Source organism: Mus caroli, unplaced genomic scaffold, assembly GCF_978045245.1.
Source record: "Mus caroli unplaced genomic scaffold, Mus_caroli_1 scaffold_12, whole genome shotgun sequence".
NCBI lineage: Eukaryota > Metazoa > Chordata > Mammalia > Rodentia > Muridae > Mus > Mus caroli.
The window spans coordinates 38,076,410-38,093,753 of record NW_028227267.1 but is presented as its reverse complement, the minus strand read 5'-3'; the positions used below and the strand labels follow the sequence as shown (position 1 = coordinate 38,093,753).

Below are 17,344 nucleotides of genomic sequence, written 5' to 3'. Positions count from 1 at the left end.
GCACCTTGATAATGCAAGGCTGGTTGTTATTCATAGGAGGCCTCCTCAATTCTGAGGAGAAGGGTAGGAAGGGTAGATAGCAGGGAGCCACTGGAAAGAGGGATTGTGGAGGGAGGAGGGTGAAGCTGAGATCTGTATATAAATAATTAATTAACATTAATAATAATTTTAAAAACCTTAATTTTTATTGGTAATGAGATGTTAATAAATTCTTCCTCATACCTTTCTAATACTAGTGAAACAAACTGACTAATACATAGCAAACATATTCAGTTCCATTAGAAGATGCCATTTTTTTTTCTTTTTAAGAGAGACATGCCCCTTAGATTCACACAAAGTCCATTATTTAAGTTGTTGGTTTTGATGCTGTTGTTGATCTTCCAGTGGGCAATCACTATTCACCAAGTGCAGAGAAGGAACACAAAGCCTTAGCCAGCTTTTTTGACTCTCAGGAACGTGGATTTGACATAGGAGCCTTCTCCTTACTTCCAGGTACCACAATTATTTGTTTTCCTACAAATAAAATCAAAACAGATAAGTATTTTTCAATCTACAAATTTTGGAATATCAGATTTTATACCATTTTTTGTCTTCTTTAGTTCTAGTGACCTAGGTGGATAGGCATGAAGATGGGCTACTATGTTTGAGGTTCTTAAAATGCAATATGAATTGACAATACAATTCTCATTAAAGATTTCCTCTATTACCATTTAAGATGTTTAATGACCAAGCAAACGTATGAATATATATAGACACAATTACATACGTATATGTACAAAGACACACAATTGCATCCCTTCAAAGACACATGCACACACACATACAAAAAGAGTACATGAATACACACTTGTATAATGAAGCAACTATAACAAGCACCTATGATTACTGAAATACAAAACACACATGCTAAACACCCATGGACAAGAGGACACACACACACAAATATACACAAACACACACACAGACACACACACATAGAGACAGAAACTCCTCTATGAAAAGATGGCTATGTTTCAGAACATTTCCTGTCACTTGAGGAATTATTGGGACCTAAGATGTGTAAAAGGCTCTTAGACTAAACCGGCTTGTGTGCCCTGGCCTGTACTGATTTCCTTGTCAGGAACATTTTCCATGCATATACTTGCTGATTCTACAAGTATGGTATAAGCCTTGCACAGACAAGCTGGCAAACAAGATTCAAGGTCCTAGGAAAGAGGGGTCAAAGAACATCTTCCAGCCAGCTCAAACTTGAAATATATTCTGCTCATTAACCTACCTTGGCCACATCTCAGAAACCCTGGTAGCACCAATAAAAAGAGTTAACAACGGTTATTATACAGTAACATTTCAACATGTTGCAGTTCATGTGACATAAAAATCATCTCCAATGTCAGTCTTAATGAGGGTAGTGAATAGACATGCAATGATTGTTCTGAAATGCAGCACTCTGAAAAACTCTGAGGGGGAATCTGTACTGAAGCAAAGCCAAGGCCATGATATACTAAGGAAAACTACATCAAGAGAGGGATGCAGAGTAGGATTCTATGAACCCTCTTGGTGAAGCCAATCAGATATACCTTGAATTTCTAGGTGGTTAACTTAGTACAAGAAAGTCAAAGAAGCCTAAGTTTTATTTTTAAAATATGTATATTGTGGAACTTACTCTTTTTTACTAAAGACTTTAATTATAAAACATTAAAATTGGAGGCTACCCTACTGTCCTAGGAGGGAACTGGGCACAAGCCCCTCTGAGTGAGTTGCCATAGATCAGAACAGAGGACCTGGCTCCTAGATAATTCAGGAAGTGGCATCCTGAGGCACCTCTCCATACTGTAGAGCAAGAACGAGATGCTATAAGGGGTCCAGGATCTCCTCTGCCTTATAGTGGCCAACTAGAGGTGTCCAATTGCAAGGAGGAAGAGGAGAAGGAGGAGGAGGAGAGGGCATGGCAGTAATTAAATTTCTTGAAAAAAGGTCAAATCCACAGAAAGTCTTGGTAATGATCACAGAATTGTACAACTGGATGGGACATAGGAGAGAGCCTGCATAAGTTTCAGGACAGTTGCATAGGCTTGACTGTGTTTATGCTTACACATTAGGGCAACCTGCCCCTGATGCTTCATTCAGCCTACCTGCTGCTTGCCTGCTATATTTGTCTTTGATCTTCTGGCTGCCTTCTTTACTTAGTATTTTTGTTTCTATGTTGCATTCTTCCAAGGCAATCTGCTCCCTTAGCAGCTGTCTGTTCTCCTTCTGCAACATCCTGACATTGAGCTGGATGAGCTTAGATTCAATCAGGAGGTGGCAGTTCCTGAACCTGATCCACAAACAAAATATGGTGACTCCAGGCAGTATCCATCTTCCTCCCACTCCTCCGATGACCATTCCCCTATCATGGGCCTTGATACCCAGACAGCCCCAGACAAGTATCCAGATTGTCCATGGAGCATCACTAGAGGGAGGTCAAATCCATAGGTCAGCCACTTTCCAGAAAACCCAAGGTACTTCTGAAACCACTGATACCAACAGGGATTCATGTATCCCTCAGAAGAGAACATGGGGTCCATATGTGCTTATATGTCTACAGTATAAAAAAACCACCTGTAGGTATAGGGCAAAATTTCTCTAGGAGAGAAGACACCCAAGCAGCACACAGTCGTTCTATGTTCCTCAGGGAAACCTCATCTATGAATCTAATTTCAGAGCCCAAGAGGCTCAAGGTTGATAACTATTTCCACCATGGGGTAAACATTTTCTATCTTGAGGATACTTAGTTGTAAAGGACAATGACTTGAGGGGCTCACAGACTCTACACACTTTGCCAAAATGAGTACAAGATGTTAAAATCTTACAGGCTTGCTTTAAACAAGGTAAGCTTCCTGTTAGAGAAAACAATATAGAACCTGAGCCCTCACTTTGTTTCAAAGACACATATGGACAGACATATCCTGTGTCTAGTTCTTGCTTCATGACCATGTTAGTCACTCACCAGTAATATTGATTTTCTTTAGTCAAGTCCTGGCACTTGTATAAGGCCTCACTGATGTCCTGGAGCATTCTCTTCAGGTCAGTCATCACCTGGTCATGTTGCATCTCAAGCATGAATGTCTCAAAGTTGATCCTGTGGGAGGACATGGCCCAAGGAATAAATAATCCCGTGAACTAAGGATACAAGAATCATTTCAATTCAAGGAGAATCATGCACTACCCCAACCCATGTATGCCACAACCTAGCTCCTTGTCACCAGTTCCACTTGGTGCTTATTAAATTTATTACCCTTGGCGTGGGGCCAGTAGAGACAGGGAAGTAATGGCAGGGAGCTCACCTGCTTCAGTTCACTGAAGAGGCTTGAAATAATAGATTAGCTCTCAACGAACTTTCCTGGAACCTGTGCAACAGGCCTGGGACCACGTTAAATCTCTATGACTCTCCTCCTGTTTTTAGACAAGGATTTGGCAATCCTTGGCTCTATTACTACAAAAATTCCCAAAGGACATAATCATATCTACAGGGAAAAGCCTTTATAACATATACCAGGAGATTCGAATGTAAGCACAGAAGTCAAGTCCTGTGCTGTTCAGAATGATCCTTCCTTGCTTCCTCACTGTTATTTCCTAGAAACTGTGTCAGGCAAAACATAATGACCTGTCACATTACATAGATTCTCCAGATGATAAGCAAACACACACACACACACACACACACACACACACACACTTACACTCAATCAGAATGCTAAATAAATATAATGATGTGGCATTATCTGAGAGTATAATGAATAAAATCTGAGAAAAGCAGTGATGAACTGCAGCCAATCCCGTCATACTGAGAGGTAATATGTGGGACGAGGCCACTCCAGCTGTTGGCAGGGTCAATTGTACCCAAATTACCTCCAGATCAATTTTAAAAGGATAGGCCATAAACACACAATACCTAGCAAATCCCCCAAACTAACACCTGTGCAAGCTTCTTAAAAGGCAGGATGAGAGCTCACACATTACTACCTTCATCCCCAGATGGTGATTCATGCTAAAGGCTCTGATTTAGTTTTGGAGGCATCATAATTCCTGTGACCCCCATCTCACTCCTATCTGAACTTCAAGTTCTGTGTTGAAACTCCAATCAGCCAAATGAGTTTGGATATGTGGACAGCCTGGGTTTGTAGTGTCCTGTTACGAGGGAATCTGTGCTTAACAGGAAGGTCCCAAGATAGTAAAGAAGTAGGCACAGTGACTACCTGTCATTCAAATCCTTGTTAGAGTACTTGGCCAGGATTCCCTGGAGTTTGTCTCTCTCATTTTTTATGTTCTGGAGATCCCTTTTGAGCTTCTCCAACCTCTTGATTCTTTTCTTGTGCTCTTTGATGTTGGGAGTTTGGGGTGATGCCTTCCTAAAAGACCCTGTGGGTAGATAAACACTAGTAAACTTGTAGAGAAAATAGGGCAGGGAAAGCAGAAACCATGCATTGTCACACACAGAAGCCTGAGGAAGAACAAAATCTAGAGACACTGTGAATCCCTGAAAGAGCAGGAAAGCTATCTTCAAGCTGGTCTCCTCAGCTGTGTCCCTGTTCCCATCCACCATCACTAAACATATGCCTGACAACCTACTGCAATCTCCCAGGCCTGAAATGCATAATAAGCTGCTCCAGAAAGAAGAATTGGAGGGCATTTTCAGTTCATATCTTACAACATATTCCATCCCTCTTAGCACAAGAAAATTGACAATAAACACCAGCCCCTAACATTCCATGAGCCAACACCTTTCTAGGCGTATTACAATGTGTGATGAGAGCTCATACACTACTACACTGACCCCAGACTGTGAATCAGTCCACATCATACGTGTTCAATACCAAAGTGTCTGAAACCTTGATACATGAGCAGGGGAATATACCTCTCTGTTCTTGGAATCACATGCTTATGTAACCTAGAGGAAACTATATCAGCATGGAGTGCTTCAACACTCTTTCCTGAGAGCAACACTTTGTTAATCTCATAGAGCTGGGTCTTTGAATAATTTGCCATTCATAGGAAAATAAAGATCTCTCAGCAAATTAACTGCAGGCTTGTCAATTCCACACTGTCTAAAAAACTAATCATCAGATATTCTTGTCTCTGGCTTTACCATTAAGGAATCTGAAGGATCCAGATCAAACGCCATATTCCTGCAAGGACCAGCTCAAGCCCACATCCCCCATGTATCTCCGCAACCTTGCCCAGGTCTCACTGTGCCTTCTCCATGACCAGTTCTTTCTTGCCCTCTCCCAACATGATAGAGGGACAGTGTCCTTCTGCCTTGATCTGGTCTCAGTTTGTATTATATTCTCCCTCCAAAATACCCTGAGGAGCATGGACAACATACCTGCTTGGGAACCCATTAGGATCTAATGGAATATCTCACAGGCAACTCTGTTACCACAACACTGGTGACATCACTGAAGATTCTAAGGTTCTCCTGGATACAAGAGATTGTCAAGGGAAGTGACTACTGATGATGTCACTGGGAATGTCCATGGCTTACCTGCTTGCCAGCTTGCCCCATCTTGACCAGTTTCTGAAGTGCCCTTTCCTGGAGTCTCTCTTTTGACCCAGGGGTTAACCCTTGGCAACTTCTCCTTCCAAAATGAGACATTTCTCTCTGCTTCACTACAAGTCAAATGATTTGAATGGGGAGATTTTGTTAGGGCCATGGCATGGGTAGCTCATCTGTGATAGGATCTAAAGCTCTAGCATCATTGGATGTGGGCGATTCTTCTTCAATATAAATCTAGATCTGGGGTGTATTCATGTAACATACAATCCTATTCCTCAGGAGCCCCTGTTTCCCAGAGGCCAAAAACATCCTCCTGCACCTTTACTTTTATGCAAGTTGGATTATATTTTTTAGTCTGCACATGCCTTGGAAGGACACATTGTTTCACTATACTGAGCCATGTGTTTTCATTAAATCTCTGTTTTACAACCCCATTTCGTTGCAAAGACAACTCCCTTATACTTGGCAATAGAGGAAGGCAGATTCAGGGAGGGCATCAACTTGTAAAGTTTACATCCATTCTTCAAAAGATAAAATCCCACATTATTCCCGTCTCCAAAACAACCACACAAAATAGGTATCTGTGAACAAAGGCCTACAGGGATATTGAATTGCTGCTCCATAGTCCCATTACCTATCCCTTCTCCAGTTTCTACATTTTTGAGTTCTCAGTTCCAGGCCTGAGACTGTTCCAGATTGCATAATGATCCTGTATTCATGAGATGCTTAAGACTCAATATAATGGATAGGCGATGGATAGGGGATGGAAAGGCCTCTGGCGCAGTGAAACCTCAATTTTAATGGATCCATCATTTCAGGAGGGGATCTGTTTGGCATTGACATCTGTTCCTTCTGCCTTCTTGACCTGGGTGTGCTGAGTGCATGCTAAAATGATACATAAACTCTCCAGTAAAATAGTGGAAAAATCATGTAAAGCCTTTCCAAATTGATTATGTTGTCTTGTCTACCTTCTTGAGCTATGTAATATCACTATGACAAGGCTCCAAAGTGTCTGGGGGGATGGTGGGGTAGTCAGAAGCCCAATCTGTCTCTCAGGTCGTCAGATGAATAGCCTTTATGGAGAACTGGAGAAAATGGGTAATGAAAAAGCAATAGTTATAGATTGGGTAGCTGATTATCTCTGAGCATGGAAAGCAATGCAGCATGCATTCCAATCAAATAGTATTGGGATGAATCCCTCCCTGTATTTATGTACAATAGGCCCAAAGTAAGAAGGAGGCCCATCCACCTTTTCCTGCACTCTACTAAGTGTTTTGTAGTGTTTTCATTAATGAAATCTTCTTTACTGCATGAGACCAGAACTCTGAAGTCTGCATGCACCATGAAGTTTCCCATCTATCCATAAATCATTCACTGTTTATTGACAAGTTTTGTCTATGAATTCTTTGCTATGGTTTGACACAATTCAAAGGGACTGGTAAAACTGTTGGTCCAGTATCTGGAAGAGCTTTTCAGCTACTCTTTGAGAAGTATCCTCTTCTTTTTATTTTATTTTATTTTATTAGATATTTTCTTCATTTACATTTAAAATGCTATCCCTAAAGTGCCCTATACCATCCCCCTGCCCTGCTCCCCTACCTACTCACTCCCACTTCTTGGGCTAAAATCAGGGCAGCTATTCTCAAGATAGGATATCATTCCCAACCATTGTGGCTAGTCATGTACCTCAGCACATACTGCAGTCCTACTGGATCTGGATGGCATAAGCTAGTCAGCCATGCTGTGCTTGGAGGGCATTGTCAGCTAGTATCTGATGTGATGCAAGTAGGTCCTGGATTCCCTAGTGCTTAGCACCACCAAGCTGTGATTGCCTGTGTACAAGATGAAAGTAGTAAATGTCTGAGAACTTGGAATATCCTTTCCTTGATTTTTGCTATCAGACATACATGGAACTTAAAGCAATACACCAAGCATGCAGTGTAGTAAAAGCCTACAGACATGGACTCCTCATAGAGGACCAATTGTGTGTCTGTGTGTGTGTGTATGTGCTTGTATCCCCTATGGGTCTATGCATCCTTGGAATCTGGAGTCTACAGTGGGGCCTGTTGCAAGGTGATGCTGTCTCCATGTGCAGGGAGCCCCACCTTAGTCAGCACTGCTCTTTGTCTATATGTTCACCTTGGTGGCACATTGAAATACCATGAGGATTATATATAGCCATCCTGATACTGAGTCTCCTCCCTGCAAATACTGATTTTTTGCTCTCGGTAGCTGTGTAGCAATAAGAACCTACAACTGAGAATCTGTGTTCTGAATATATATTTTTGAAAAAATTTTAACAGGGTTGAGGTGGGCCAGGACCTGTGGCACAGACTTCCTGGGAACTTTTTAGAAAGGTAGTCTTCCCTTCCAGGCCCATGAGGGAGGTCTTGAAGCCCTTTATCCCTTACTAAGGAACCCCAACCTGTGTTGTCCTGGCATCAGGATACTGAGTTTAATAAGCAACAGAAGGTCTCAGTATATAGGAGGCAGAATGTGACATCCACTGCATGAGGGTAGTCCAGGACATAGCCTGAATTCACGTGATCCTTGAAGCCTGTGTCATGGAGTAAATTCAGTGAGTAGAAGAATGGGTTAGATTTATTTCCTATACTCAAAGCAGACAGCAAAGGATGAAAGTCCTCTATGCATTATGAAAACTACTCAGAAGAGGGTGCTAGATCCTCAGTCCCCAAATTATCCAGAAGATGGGATAAGACAGATTGCCATCCAGTACCAAAGACATCCAGAGAGCATCTTAAGATCAAAGTCAGCTTGTGGTATAGCCCTAGGAGCAAGTAGGAGGAATCTGCTGCCTGATGCCCTCTTCTGACAGTCAGAATGAAATTAAGGAGCTATTGTACAGCAGCTGCAGCCTTGACAATTCCTGCTCCCTGTCAAACAAACTGCTTCCCAGAAGCCCCAAGCTCCTGATTCTATTACTGGAATTCCAAGCTCAAGCCCACCTTCTCTAGGAAGCTCCCTCTTTCATGCCCAGGATTCATAGTGACTTCCCCAGGACCATTAATTCTTTCTCTTTAACACTAAGACCAAAGGCCATCTTGTGGCTGCCTCTTTCTGGTCTCTGTAGGTTCATTGTTCTCTCCTCCAAGAAGCCTGCTCAGTTTTGTCAGCATGTCTAAGGATGAACCTTAAAGGTAGTTAATGAATGCTCCAAGAGCAGTTGGAGTCACCACAACATTAGTAACATCACAGACAATGCCAGGGCTCTCCAGGTTACAATACAACATCTAGGGAAGGGACTTCTGATGTCACACAGGACAGCTCTTGCCTTCCTGCTGAGTACCTCACTCAAATTGACCTGAAGTCAAAGTGCCTTTTCCAGAGAGTGGGATAGATTGCCTTTTGGTACTCAAAATATTAAAAGGTGGCTATCAATCACCTTCCAATGCCAAACATATCCAGAAGAGATCCTTTGGATCCCCATGCAAATCCACATGAAATACCCAGACTCCAGAATAAGATACTAGGCAATATACAACATATCTAGATAAAGTGTGATAGATCCCCTTGCAGTACTGAACCTATCCAGAAGAGGTTAATACATGTCCAGCCAGTTTCTATGCTATGAGGACTGACCTGGACAGAATGGAAAGTGTCACCACTAATGACCAATATATGGTTATGTTGGCCAGGTGTTCTGGAAGATTTTATGTGAGAATTGCAGCCCAGCTAGTTATTGCAGGAAAACAAAAACTGGAGCAAGGATTTGGTTCATGTCCTGAATCTTATTCTACAGAAAAATTTTAGCAACACTAATACATATTAGCAATGACCAATAGCTGTAAGGGAAGTAGTGTTATACTCTAAGCATACATCAGTGAAATATAATAGTGTGTTAGCCTTTTAAATGTGGTAAAGAAAATGCAGATGAATGGGGAATTATGTAGAATTGGAGAGATGAAAATAAGGCATGTATTTTGAGGCAGTAGGCATTTGTGGTGCATGATTTAACCTGAATCTCCCAAGGACAGCATGGTGTATGGAGTGAGGTACAGAACAGCTAGGAATAACACACAAAAACACTGTCTCAAAACCACCATGAGAGAGAGAGAGAGAGACAGAGACAGAGAGACAAAGACAGAGAGAGAGAGAGACAAGAGACAGAGAGAGAGGGACACAGAGACAGAGAGAGAGAGAGAGAGAGAGAGAGAGAGAGAGAGAGAAACAGACACAGAGACAGACACAGAGACAGAGACAGAATGAGACAGAGATTGAGACAGAACAAGACAGAGAGACAGAGACAGAGAGACAGAGGCACACAGAAACATAATTTAGGGACACAGAGAGAGACAGAAAGAGAGACATAATCTCACTCTGGTCTAGACTATTCCCATGAGGAGAACACAAGAGGTATTCATCTACCTTGCATTACTAATAAGATCATACATTATTTGAACATAAACTGAGTCATGGACTGAGTTGGGAAAAGTACAGCAGATATCTGCTTTGCACACAGAAGCTTCAGTCTTGACAATATCTCTGTGAAAAAAAAAAAAAAACGTTGTTCTCATCACACTCAGAAGAAACTTTTGATACAAGATGGCACCCACTTATGGGTTTCTAAAAAGGAAATCTAGTTTAGTTCCTTAACTTGATAAGAGGCCTCAACCAGAAACACACACCACACTCTGTTCCTTAGTCAGGAATCAGGAGCATTTTCTTTACAGAGGGAACTTTGACAGAAGATTTCCATCATTGGTTCCATTTAACCATTTAGGTCCAAGAAAAAAAAAGCAACATTCTCTTGGTGGGGAAAATTAAATCATCATTACACAATGATATCATTATTTACATACTAACTTAAGAGAAGGTAAAGATAAACTATTTTAGACTTGAAATACTTACTAATTTTAGAAATGAAGAAGTGGTTCTTAATTATTGATATTCAAATATTTAGGATGGCTTTTGGGATCCAAAGTCAACCTTGACCATGTTAGTGGGTTGTGTACAAGACCAGCCTTGGCTACTTAAGACTATCTAAAATCAGTAGCCTGTCTCCCACAACCATATTGCAAATACATAAGCCACATGCTATCCTGCTCTCTGGTTGGGAAACTATTCTAGGAAACCATTTGTTTTGAAGGCTTTTGCAAAAGGCAAGAATTTACTCTGATGACATTATCTAACCCACATTGCCTTCCAAAGGCCTCATCTTTAATACCATAAATTGTTTCCACTCTTTTTTTTTTTCACTTTTCTTTTTTTTTTTTAACTTTTTTTTATTTATTTATTTTTTTAATATTTTTATTACATATTTTCCTCAATTACGTTTCCAATGCTATCCCAAAAGTCCCCCATAGCGCCCCCCACTTCCCTACCCACCCATTCCCATTCTTTTGGCCCTGGCATTCCCCTATATTGGGGCATATAAAGTTTGCGAGTCCAATGGGCCTCTCTTTCCATTGATGGCTGACTAGGCCATCTTTCGATACATATGCAGCTAGAGACAAGAGCTCCGGGGTTCTGGTTAGTACATCATGTTGTTCCAACAATAGGGTTGCAGATCCCTTTAGCTCCTTGGGTACTTTCTCTAGCTTCTCCATTGGGAGCCCTGTGATACATCCAATAGCTGACTGTGAACATCCACTCCTGTGTTTGCTAGGCCCCAGCATCGTCTCACAAGAGACAGTTATATTTGGGTCCTTTCAGCAAAATCTTGCTAGTGTATGCAATGGTGTCAGCGTTTAGAAGTTGATTATGGGATGGATCCCTGGATAAGGCAGTCTCTAAATGGTCCATCCTTTCATCACCGCTACGAACTTTGTCTCTGTAACTCCTTCCCTGGGGGTTTTGTTCCCAATTCTAAGAAGGTGCACAGTGTCCACACTTTGGTCTTCATTCTTCTTGAGTTTCATGCGTTTAGCAAATTGTATCTTAAATCTTGGGTATCCTAAGTTTTGGGCTAATATCCACTTATCAGTGAATACATATTGTGTGAGTTCTTTTGTGATTGTGTTACTTCACTCAAGATGATGCCCTCCAGGTCCATCCATTTGGCTAGGAATTTCATAAATTCATTCTTTTTAATAGCTGAGTAGTACTCCATTGTGTAAATGTACCATAATTTCTGTAACCATTCCTCTGTTGAGGGACATCTGGGTTCTTTCCAGCTTCTGGCTATTATAAATAGGGCTGCTATGAACATAGTGGAACATGTGTCCTTTTTACCGGTTGGGACATCTTCTGGATATATGCCCAGGAGAAGTATTGCTGGATCCTCCGGTAGTACTATGTCCAATTTTCTGAGGAACCGCCAGACTGATTTCCAGAGTGGTTGTACAAGCTTGCAATCCCACCAACAATGGAGGAGTGTTCCTCTTTCTCCACATCCTCGCCAGCAACTGCTGTCACCTGAATTTTTGATCTTAGCCATTCTGACTGGTGTGAGGTGGAATCTCAGGGTTGTTTTGATTTGCATTTCCCTGATGATTAAGGATGTTGAACATTTTTTCAGGTGTTTCTCTGCCATTCGGTATTCCTCAGGTGAGAATTCTTTGTTCAGTTCTGAGCCCCATTTTTTAATGGGGTTATTTGACTTTCTGGAGTTCACCTTCTTGAGTTCTTTATATATATTGGATATTAGTTCCTTATCTGATTTAGGATAGGTGAAGATCCTTTCCCAATCTGTTGGTGGTTTTTTTGTCTTATTGATGGTGTCTTTAGCCTTGCAGAAGCTTTGTAGTTTCATGAGGTCCCACTTGTCAATTCTCGATCTTACAGCACAAGCCATTACTGTTCTATTCAGGAATTTTTCCCCTGTGCCCATATCTTCAAGGCTTTTCCCCACTTTCTCCTCTATAAGTTTCAGTGTCTCTGGTTTTATGTGAAGTTCCTTGATCCACTTAGACTTGACCTTAGTACAAGGAGATAGGAATGGATCGATTCGCATTCTTCTACATGTTAACAACCAGTTGTGCCAGCACCATTTGTTGAAAATGCTGTCTTTCTTCCACTGGATGTTTTTAGCTCCCTTGTCGAAGATCAAGTGACCGTAGGTGTATGGGTTCATTTCTGGGTCTTCAATTCTATTCCATTGGTCTATTTGTCTGTCACTATACCAGTACCATGCAGTTTTTATCACAATTGCTCTGTAGTAGAGCTTTAGGTCCGGCATGGTGATTCCACCAGAGGTTCTTTTATCCTTGAGAAGAGTTTTTGCTATCCTAGGTTTTTTGTTATTCCAGATGAATTTGCAGATTGCACTTTCTAATTCGTTGAAGAATTGATTTGTAATTTTGATGGGGATTGCATTGAATCTGTAGATTGCTTTTGGCAAGATAGCCATTTTTACAATGTTGATCCTGCCAATCCATGAGCATGGGAGATCTTTCCATCTTTTGCTACCTCACAATGAGGCTCAAATTCAAGAAGAGATTTTTCTGGTGGGTGAGGGAAGACTTTGTTGAGACCAAAACAGGTGAGAGGAAAAGCCTGCCAGTGTCCTGACAGCTGGGAAGAGACAACCCTGAGAAAATCCTCCACCATGACAGATAGTAGCAGATTGAGAAGTGCTGGGTGTATAGGTCATGTAAACTTCTGAATCAAGTGCGTTGTTCTTAATAAATAATGGAGAACTCATGAATGTCAGCTCAGTGTGGCCTCTCAGGACCTTTAGTGACTGAGCCATCTACTCCTTTCCTGTATGAATGCACCAACTATGAAAAATTGAGTTTTTTACTCATTTTTAGCAAAGGTTGACTTCAAGAAATGCCCGAGTACCTCTCCTCCCTGCTCCTTTCTTGCTGAGCCAATGTTCTCTGGATTGTTCATTGACTCCCCAGCATCAGTCTGGACTCAATATATTTCGTCCTGATCTGTCTTCTAAGCTGTTTCAACATTTGATTTCTGTGCCCATAGACCTTGTACTGAGTCTCAGTTCACACTCCAATTCCTAGAGATTTTCCCAGCCTTTAACTGTCATAGAAGTATGCAAAGAATTCATTCACTGCTTTTTTTTTTTTACATTAGAACTTCATAAGTTTTAATTTTTATTCAAGGGAAAACAAAAAGTTACATAATTTGACATAAAATTCTTCCCATATGACACATATCCTTTATGTAACACTAAACTCCCAGTTTAGAGTTTAAATTCATGAATTCTAAGAAATTCACAAAGATGATTTTGATTTGCAACTGTGGAATATGACTGGCAGTATCAGTATAAAAACACTGGGTCCAGCCATGAGTCTTAAATGCTGTGTTTTCATGTGAAGGATATTCAACAAAGGAGTCAGACTTTGGTTCAGTTTGTAAACTTTGCACAAATTTTGTTATGATCGCCTGCTGACAACAGAGGAAGATACCCATAAACAAAAACAACCTTATAGTTTATTAATTATTATTGTTTTGTTTTGTTTTTCTTTCTTTGTTTTTTTTTCCCTCCAGAGCTGTGAACCAAACCCAGAGCCTTGTGCTTGCTAGGCAAGCACTCTACCACTGAGCTAAATCCCCAACCCCTAGTTTAATATTTTAATGCAAGCCATTGTAACTCTTTGGGTCTGAATTTTTAACCAGCTGGTACTTAATGTGAACCATAACCAGGGAAAGTACACAATGCTAAATTAACATAAAACATAAGTTGCAGCAGAAAAGAAAAGAGGACACCAAGAGAGGTAAAATCTGATACAGTCAGCTTCATTGGTTTGGGGGGTTGTTTTTGACATTGCCCAGGTGATTTTGTAATCTAAACCATGACAATTGTCATCTGCTTGGCAACAGTTGTTTTCTAACACTATAATTAAAAATACTACATAGTATAGAATAAACACTCTTTTGTTATAAGCTATTTGCCACTTACTATTTTTTTGAATTAATTATTTACTTAAATGAATGCATGACACCAAGTGCTTGTTCCTGCAGCTATTTATTGACTATTATTTTTAGATGAGATAAGCATATTAATTACCAGCAAATAAATTGTTTTAAAAAGCATTGCTAAGTGTGAACAGTCATCAAAATGGGGGAGGCTCTCACTTGTATCTTTGGCTAAGAGCCTAGTGATTGGTAGTAATGCTTTTATAAGTATAAAATCTAATAATTTGCTTTGTGTATGTGATACATCTTAAACCATAAGTAAAATTTGCTCAGAAACTGGGTTTTATTTTAGAAGATGCGCTCAAACACAAAATGTGTTTTATAAGTTAAGTTTAAAGGCACATCATTGCTCTGTTTTATTATTTTAAAAAATTACTACAATTCACCTGTAGTAAAAAAACGTTTGCAGTTTTCTATAGCAACTTTTATTCCTTTAACCTTGCTTCATATTGCAACAGAATTAATTTTAAAAAGGAAAAAAAAAACCTAGGGTGAAATTAGTAACATGGTCTAATAAAAAAAAATCTTAAAAGCAATATTTCCAATTTAAACAGAATTTTGTTGATTTTTCTACAAAGTACAGAAATTGCCCCTCCTGTATTTTTTTCTCTCTCTTGCTTTAAGATGTTTAAAAGTTTTGAGATCTACAGATCTAGATTTGGGGAAATATTGAATTATTTTCAAAGACAGCTATTTTCTTTTACTCCTTGTAGAAAGACTTGAAGACCTTTCCTCCCCTTCACCAAAATTCTCATTCTCACCTAAAGTAGCTGCATCCATTTTTTTCTCAGGTAAAAGAGACATTCTTACAAAGGTTCAAATCTCAAAGTCCCCAATAAAGTACTTAAATTGAGCACTCTTCCTTATGTGTGCACGTGTCTGTTATTTTGCAGTAATTTTTAATACTGAAATTGAATCTTTTTAGCTCTCCAGAAATACCTTGGTGAGCCCTCAACAGTTTCTAACCACTTAATAAGGTGACCCCGCCAGCCCCTTCAAATAGATCCTTAACCACAAGTGTGCTTGGCCATTCCCAAACCATAGCCTCTATCCAAAAAGAAAAGATAGGGCTTTGTGAGGCAGAAAGGAAGTGAGAGAAAACAAAACAAATGTAGCTCAAGCTGAAAGTGAAAAGTGCTTGGACAGAACAGATTGGTATTTTCTTTTCTGCATGGCATCCTGCCAATCTTCTTCGCCCCCACACCCCACTCCTCAATAAGGTCCGGTTTTTGCATGTAAGAAAATGTTGTTATCTGCCACACCACGGAACCCCCATAAGTACTTTGCTTTATTTTGTTTTCTTCTGTCCTCATCAGACTGATAACTTTCACCCATCCTGTCAACACCCCAACTCTGGGGGAACTTAAGTGTTGGTGGAAACCCTGCAGACCCCCGATGCAGAATCCCACTGGATGCCTTTCATGCCACTTATTTTCAGTAGCTAGATTCCCCCACTAGAGTGGTTGCAGTGAGAACTGGAAATTTTCATTTACCTTTTCCTGGCCCTCCAGGTCCCCAGTTCTGAGCTGCTCACTGGGGAGCACAGCCTTGCTTGCTTGCTCCTGAAGGCTTTAATTTGCATGCTCACCCCCAGGTGGTTCTCAGAGGCTAGAAGGTCCAAGCCCCTCTGTCCTCCACTCAGGCCCCCAGCCAGGGCTAGAGCCAGAGGCCCCTGAGCCTTCTGGGTTGCCCATGGGCAGTGCACTCTGCTGTCCCTCCGCCCTCTCTGGCTGTGCCAACCGCCTGCCCGCAGAGTGCCACTCACCTGGGCCACAGTAGTCACTTACCTGCTTCTAGGGGCAAATGCCTGTGGGGGCAGACAGACACTCCAGCTTCTCAGGAGGCCGGCGCCCCTGGCCCACAGGAAAGGGGCCAAAGACTCTCGTGGGTGGGTTGAGGGGCGGGGGTCCCGGCTAGGATCCCAGTGTGTGAGAGTAAAGGGGTGTAGGGGGCTGTGTGGCCCCTCGGAATCTACTTGGGTTAACATTGGGACTGGGTAGGTTATGGGGGACACCTGGGGGGAGCTAGAGGTCTCCAGAGGAACCTCCCACAGCGGGGACACCCTGATACCAGGGTCCTATGCCAGCTTGAACAGATTTCGTGCATAAAATACTCATATGTTCACTTTTCATCGAGCTTCCCCAAACTGACTCTACTTGGACAGTCACATTTAAAATTGAACATGCACCATCTGGGTGGGATTCTGTGCTGCAGAATGTGTTTCCATGCCCCACGTTTATTTCCCCTGTGCAAGTTCCCTCAGTAGCCTCCCGAGGGGTGTGGGTATGGGCCCCATCTTCCCAACTAAGGAGTAAAACCTTGACCCAGGCTTCCTGCTGGCGACCCCTCAGGTTCTTTATGCATGGAGTAGTGCACACAGCCCACCATGGTTAAATCCCTGCAAGTGTGCACTCTTGCTTCAAGCCCCAAGTTTACTTTTCTTATTTAAAGCTTTGCAGTTCAAATGCACTCCCTGGGCAGGAGCAGCCCAGAGCCTGGGGGCACACTCATCCTGTATATGTGGGCTTTATCTGTGCGGGGGGGGGGGGGGGGGCAAGACACTTCTCCCCTTACAGGGCTCTTTGCTCTCCTACCTCTAGTAGCCCCAGCACTCCCCTACCAGATGGTCTATCCTCCCTGAGTATCCACCAGGGAGGTCCTCCAAGTCAGAGGCAGAATTTGGTCTCCCACTAAGCTTGCCACACCCCAAAGACCATTTGTGAGAATGAGTCCCTTTCAAATGTCTCCCTGTAGAAAAACTGAAAGTAGAAAGAAAGGAAGTAATCTCTGAGCTGATGTCTGACACCCCTATTAGCATACTTGCAGCATTGGGTTACAGGGTCCTAGGAGCCCCATCCCAGTTCTGTGGCCCCACATGGGTGAACCCCAGGTGCTTTTATGCCAGCTTCAGATCTCCCCTAGGTCGCCCCATACCCCACAGGACTAGGCCCCTGGAGTGAGGGAGGGCAA

General features: G+C 41.8%; 1 protein-coding gene across 1 annotated transcript; it reads right to left on the bottom strand.

Annotated features, from left to right (window-relative positions):
- Window positions 1-284: 284 nt before the first annotated feature.
- LOC147001786 (disks large homolog 5-like) lies at window positions 285-5,415 on the bottom strand. The gene is made up of 5 exons (XM_085828578.1): window positions 5,366-5,415; window positions 4,239-4,401; window positions 2,990-3,121; window positions 2,133-2,317; window positions 285-513 (listed from the first exon to the last, which is right to left on the bottom strand). The coding sequence occupies exons 1-5, from the start codon at window positions 5,379-5,381 to the stop codon at window positions 449-451; spliced, it is 561 nt and encodes a 186-aa protein (XP_085684704.1). The 5' UTR covers window positions 5,382-5,415; the 3' UTR covers window positions 285-448.
- Between the last annotated feature and the right edge of the window lie 11,929 nt (window positions 5,416-17,344).

What these genes read in the sequence shown, in the direction of transcription:
- LOC147001786 (XM_085828578.1), bottom strand. An exon ending in AAAGAAAATCAATATTACTG is followed by an intron (nt 2,318 to 2,989) that starts GTGAGTGACTAA and finishes TTTGTGGATCAG; the next exon opens with GTTCAGGAACTGCCACCTCC. An exon ending in ATATAGCAGGCAAGCAGCAG is followed by an intron (nt 514 to 2,132) that starts GTAGGCTGAATG and finishes TTTTATTTGTAG; the next exon opens with GAAAACAAATAATTGTGGTA.